Source organism: Adelges cooleyi, unplaced genomic scaffold (genome assembly GCF_023614345.1).
Source record: "Adelges cooleyi isolate 19-005CV unplaced genomic scaffold, UGA_ACOO_1.1 ACOO_flye_CR_arks_rails_tigmint_CR_PRNA_30, whole genome shotgun sequence".
Lineage (NCBI taxonomy): Eukaryota > Metazoa > Arthropoda > Insecta > Hemiptera > Adelgidae > Adelges > Adelges cooleyi.
In genome coordinates, this window is record NW_026095971.1 from 17,849,929 (window position 1) to 17,855,928 (window position 6,000).

At 29.9% G+C, this 6,000-nt stretch overlaps 1 protein-coding gene across 2 annotated transcripts in view; it reads left to right on the forward strand.

Annotated features, from left to right (window-relative positions):
- The window catches only part of LOC126838225 (pancreatic triacylglycerol lipase-like), a 46,076-nt gene extending 43,067 nt beyond the window's left edge, over positions 1–3,009 (forward strand). For both annotated transcript variants that reach the window (XM_050572482.1, XM_050572483.1), the window contains 3 exons: positions 96–222; positions 299–505; positions 2,561–3,009. In XM_050572482.1, coding sequence (XP_050428439.1) covers positions 96–222; positions 299–505; positions 2,561–2,684 — 458 coding nt within the window. In that variant the 3' untranslated portion in view covers positions 2,685–3,009. The remainder of the gene's footprint in view (positions 1–95; positions 223–298; positions 506–2,560) is intronic.
- The last annotated feature ends 2,991 nt before the right edge of the window (positions 3,010–6,000 follow it).

The window sequence follows — 6,000 nt, forward strand, 5'->3', positions numbered from 1 at the left end:
CCCAATTGCGATAAATATGCCAAATAACTTGTGCTTTTCTATTTCCTTATTCTTTTGTATTTTGGTTATCGTAAACCTGATGTTCTGTTGTGCAGGACGGCAGTATAAAGTCACTTTGGACTTGGCCAAACCCCCAAGAGCCGAATCTTGGGTTCAAGGGTTTATGAAAGTATCGTTACACAGCGACAACGGTGTAATCAGAAATCTAGACTTGACGCCAAAGTAATATACGAAAATTTATCAACAAATAAGACAAAAGAAAAAACAATAAAACCAAACGTTCTTGCCATTTGTGTAGTGGTTACGAGAGAATGGAACACGGGACCAGTAGAAGTTTTGTGGTCACCCATCCGGACGATATAGGTCAAGTAAAGAGGGTGGAGTTCTACTGGGAGTACGACATGGACGTTTTGCAGCCCAGATCTATATGTTTCTTCTGGTGCAACGACCATCTCTATGTGTCCAGCATTGGGGTAACTGAAGCAGAAGGAGACGGCAGCAGAGGGTAAGAAAAGCGTTTCTATTTAAATAATTCAACGAGTCTGTGAACAATTTGTCACCACAGCTATAGCAATATTTTATAGACCATGTTCCATTGAGAAATCTATCTAGAAAATGTACAAGTTCCCAACATATATTTATGGCGGCTGATGTGTAAATGAAAAAACTATAACTGTTGTATAGGTAATGGGTTACTTTTGCACATTACAGTAACGTGACGGAAATCTTTCAAAGAGTTGTTCTACTTTCAATTAAAAAAAAACGATACACCAATTTTGTATGGTAAAAATGTCCAAAAAATGTAGGTATTATTACAAAATATAAAACCGAGAGTAGTGACTTGTCCCGCTATCTAGCCACACTCTAGCAGACCACAAGTGCGTTGCTTTTTCACGTGGCTGCTCTAGTGAAATATTCACCAGATTCCACGTTTTAAAGTAGAATTAATTTCTTTGGGCTAAATAAAATAAATAGTAGACAAAAAATGTAGGTAATGAAATGAAATATATAATATAATAACATGAACCCACCATATCATAAATATCTTAAAATATTAAAGTTTTGGCATATTCTAAAAATATCTTAACGAGTATTTTTAGTATTTGAATCACAGGCGGTATTATATTGTAACCACCGTCAAAATAATTTAAAAAATGAAAAAAAAAAATGACATATGACCTTAAGGGTTATAACTTATAATGATACTAACAAATATCCACCAAATAACTATAGCTTGTTTATTAGATGTAAGTAAGAAGCAGTAGTGTATATTATTTAATAAGTAAAAATAAATTGATGAAAAAATACGGTTCGTGGACCAAAAATCATACACGTTTCCCTTAGTCTTTTTTTGTCCAGAAAAGTAAAAACTACAATTATTTATTTATTTAAAGCCTGGAAAACTTTCCACTTGCAAAAACATTTATACGACCTTTAGAAAATATTAAACGTTGGTCGCAAAAACAAATACTGGATAAAAGTATTTTGTACAACGACTTGAGCTCCGATACAATTATAATGCCAACAGGACAATAGAAACAAAATATTGCGTACTCCCAAAGTTAAAAAACACCGTTTGTTCTCAAAGAAATAATACCCCAAAAGAAAAGGAATTTGAAAAGTAAGAAAAATATATTTGAATTATAAATTTGAAATATAAATTTGTTTAAAGACATTATATTTTGAAATACAATCAAAATTAGTGAAAACTTTGTAAATATTAAAACAATGGTTTACAGTATATCAGTAGAAAAAACAGACATAATGTAACGGTAAAATTTGGGGCTGAACAGAATTTATTACTTCATCTGGTCAACCTTGTCTGGTATACCACAGATTTAAAAATACCTAATAAAACAAATTTAAATAAAATGCGTTAGTTTAATTTAGAAATCTACAGATTAAAAAAAAAATCTTAAAATGTAAATAGCAATCACTACAGTGGCGATAATTTTTTTTTACACACAGTCAATCTATAAGTATGAAAAATATATTAAACACAAATTTGTATTGTATGTACATTGTGCAACGAAGCTTAAGTCTGACTTTTAGAACTAAAAGGCTTGTAAATTCTTAAGATATTCTCATACAAGTTTAAAATGAAATTCCTGATTTTCAAGGGTAGTTTGATAGAAATATAAAGAATCTGAAGAATTGTATTTCCCCGACTAGCTAACTTGAACTCGTTATGACTATTTTTTGTAAAGATATCTCACGCTATATTTTAAATTTCAGTATAGTCTGTCACTATAAAGAGAATGGTTAATTTTTATCAAGTATAAAACCAATACCTTCTCAATGCTGAACCTTGAGCTAAATAGTTAATTAGTATCGCTTGGTTTTATTTTTGAACTTTTTAATATATTTACAATAAATGATTTAATTTTCTGGTATAAGGTTAAAACTAATTGCATATGTAGTTGTAGTAAAGTAAAGTTCTTTTGTGAGTGGATCATAGTAGTTATTAGCCAGCAATGAAAACGCTGTTAGCATTATGACGTTTAACACAGATTATTATTATATAATGCTCATAATTTGTATACTTTGTTTCTTATTCTAGTAAACGAGGCATTGAGGAGAACAGCAAACTGTGCAGCTTGGGTCTCAGGGAATATGCGGATATCGCTTCCAGGACCTCGGCAGTGTTCATCGACGAATGCGACGACGATGGTCTATTAAGCTAAGCTAAACATTATATTAATGAGCCATTCGAAGGGTGTCCTCTGGGAATGTGTAACAATAATAATTATTGTCTGGCAAAATATGTGTCAAGTCAAATGTGGTACCAGACTATTTATATTGTATCCCCTGGTATCCGACTAGTAGCTAACAAGAAAGTTTAATATCAAAACATAATATAAACAATATTGTTTTCTTAAAGACCGGATTAATATTATTATACATTATTATGTAACATTATGTTGCATTGTAATATTATGTAAATGCTATTGTATATATTTTTATTATAAATTTCGCATTGTTTTAATATAATTTGTTATTATGATAAAATCATCAACAATGTGTTCATTTTTGGATAATTGTCACGTAGTCGTTGTTTACAATATTCTACGAGAAGTACTTAATAAAAAGTAGTATTTATCAGCTAGTGTTCATTTAAGTAATTAATTTGAAATCAATTATTAAAATTAAATTTAGTAATTAGTTGACATTCGATTTGTTTTGAAATATGTTTGAGACTTCTCGTAATTTTGTGACTCGATCCCTAACCAAAATTTACTTGTACAAAATTGTATATTGTGTAAATAATAAAACATTTAAATTTCTACAAACAAAAACTTGTTTTGACAAAACGAAAAACATGTTTATTAATAATGTATAATACCTTTTTATACTATAGTAATAATACTTTGGTCATATGCAGGTAATTTGAGTTGTCATCGAATATTGTAATTTAGTTTCTATTTAGTAAGATAAATCTCAACAAATTTTTATTGACAACTGCCTATATCGATTACACATTTAGGTAAGTTTTGACACAGCGAACCCAGTACACTTGCCTAAATCAGTTTAATTAGTATATTGCTATTGATTGATTAGTAAACTAATAATACAAAAATAGTACCTATTATAATAGTAATCGCTTCGGATAACTTAAACTATGATAAAGCAACATGTTTACAATGTCTGGAAAAGCTTTTTCGATCCAATATTTGTTTAGTTATCAAGTGCCTTAATTATAATGACTGTGTACAATAGTTATTTGTAGCTCATAATACAATATCCGTGAGTAACCACCATTAATCCGTAGTTTACTATTACAGAGGCTATTACAATTAAATAACTTTAATCATTTACAGCGCATCTATGTTTCACAAGTGTCAATTTTTAAGATATGTATACTTTAAGATGACGCCATACATATCACTTTTTAAGAATGTATTCTTTTTTATTTTTGTATCTGGGCTCCCGATATACTCCCGCTTCCAAACGATTTCTTCATGTAGTAACTTTATACATGAGAAATCTAACCTAATAGGTACTTTATTGTCCCAAAACTTTTTAAAAAGATCACCCTTTCCCCTAGAACGGGTGGAAATTTTTTTATTTATTTCAAATTATCGAGAACTTTAAGTTTAAAAATAAGCCCGAAGGTAAAAATATAATGAATAATATACAAAATTTTCAAAAATCTGTAGTATTTTTATTAGGGAAAAACAAAAAAAAAAACAAAAACTACACTTTGACCGTAGAAAATTGTTTGATTATTATAATGGAATTGAATCATTGATCAACCCTAATCGTATCCGCCCGAATACTCATAATGCAATTTTAAGCACGTTATAGCTTTTACAATGCTGTTGTCGGTTTTTGTATTTCTACCACTTACAGATTCCCATCGAAGCGTTTTTTTTTTAAATTGATTTTATCACTTTCGGTTATAATGATTTTTGTGGACCTCGCTGTACTGTCTTTATTTTTATAGGGTTCACAACTTCCATTATTCATGTTTTACTCTAAATAGAACTTCTCGTTTTCCAATGCAACTTATAATATACGTTAGAAATTATAGCTTATATTATGTAACACAAAAAAGTCTAAAAATAAGTTGAATAAGCTATACATTCACGGATTTATGAATTCATAAATCAAAAATCTTCCAAGTTTGAAATTTCAGAAGCGCTAGAATGGTATATTGATATTGAACTAGTATGTTATCAATTAACTTTGTATGGTTAAAAAACAAAGTGCGTTGGTGAATAGCTAGTAAGCTTTTAATGTGTATGTAAGTACACAGGGTTATGTAAGGGTTTACTTAAGAAAAACTGAACAACACTGTCGCTTCAAAATATAACCTATTTATGGCGGTATAGGTAATAAAGTTCATTAGGAACTCATAAACATCCAGGTTAGGTGTAGTGTCACGAGACGCTCACGCAGATTTGATAGTCTAACAAATTACAATTTCCGTTTAATCTCACTACAATACAGGGCGATCCATCTGATGCAAGTCATTCGTTTTTTCGGAAAATATTAATATTATTTTTTGTCTTAAACTTGTAGGTAGGTATATATTATACTATATTTTTGCAATACTTAAAACAAATTTTTAATTTTTAACTTTATCCCTTATAGATAATAGAAGTATGGACTTCGTTTTTTCAAACATATGTTTTTAATTCTATAAATATGTAGACAACAGATTTAAAAAAAAATTAACTGTTTAAATTATTAAATTTCATCAATCTGTTGGTTTGCTAAAACATTGCAAATATATTACATTTTTTCTATAATTGTCATAAATGTCTTCGGGTTTCCAAAACCCAATAGCCCATAAAATTCACATTTATATCGAAAACACCGCTTACCAAGCGGTTCTTATCTATCTATTCAAAACACTGTGTCAATGATAGTGTTATCAACTGGGGTCAATATTATTTTTCAATGGGAAATTGAACTGTGCTACTGTTGTTATTACCGAACGAATATTAATCATAAATTCAGATCTTTACAATGGCATAGCAAATGAACAGATTGATAAAAATTCAAAAACATTTGTATGCATATTTTTGTCTACATATTTATGGAATTAAAAACCCATGTTTCCATTTATAAAAAACCAAATCTTTTCTTCTCTTACGTATAAGGGTTAAAAGTTAATTTTTTCTAAGTATTGAAAAATATAGTGAAGTATGTACCTACAAGTATAGGACGAAAAATAATTTTCAAGTGTTTTCCGAGAAAACTAGTGTCTTTTATCGGATGGATCACTCTGTATTTTGCGGTAGAGCAAAAAGAAAAGGTGTTATAAATCGACCGTAGTTAAATGGGAGAGGGTTTTCAAACGTTTTATGATAAAATGGCCGCTTAGGTTTTTATTATATTAGATTTTTGAAAACAAACGTTCTGATGACCTTATAGGCGTGGTTCCAGTACCTATGCCATAAACGGACGGACAGCAGATGGCCGATGGAGGGAAAAACGACTAAAGTATAAATACCGCGAAGACGCTGGCTGACCAACTTTTCCTTCATTCGACAG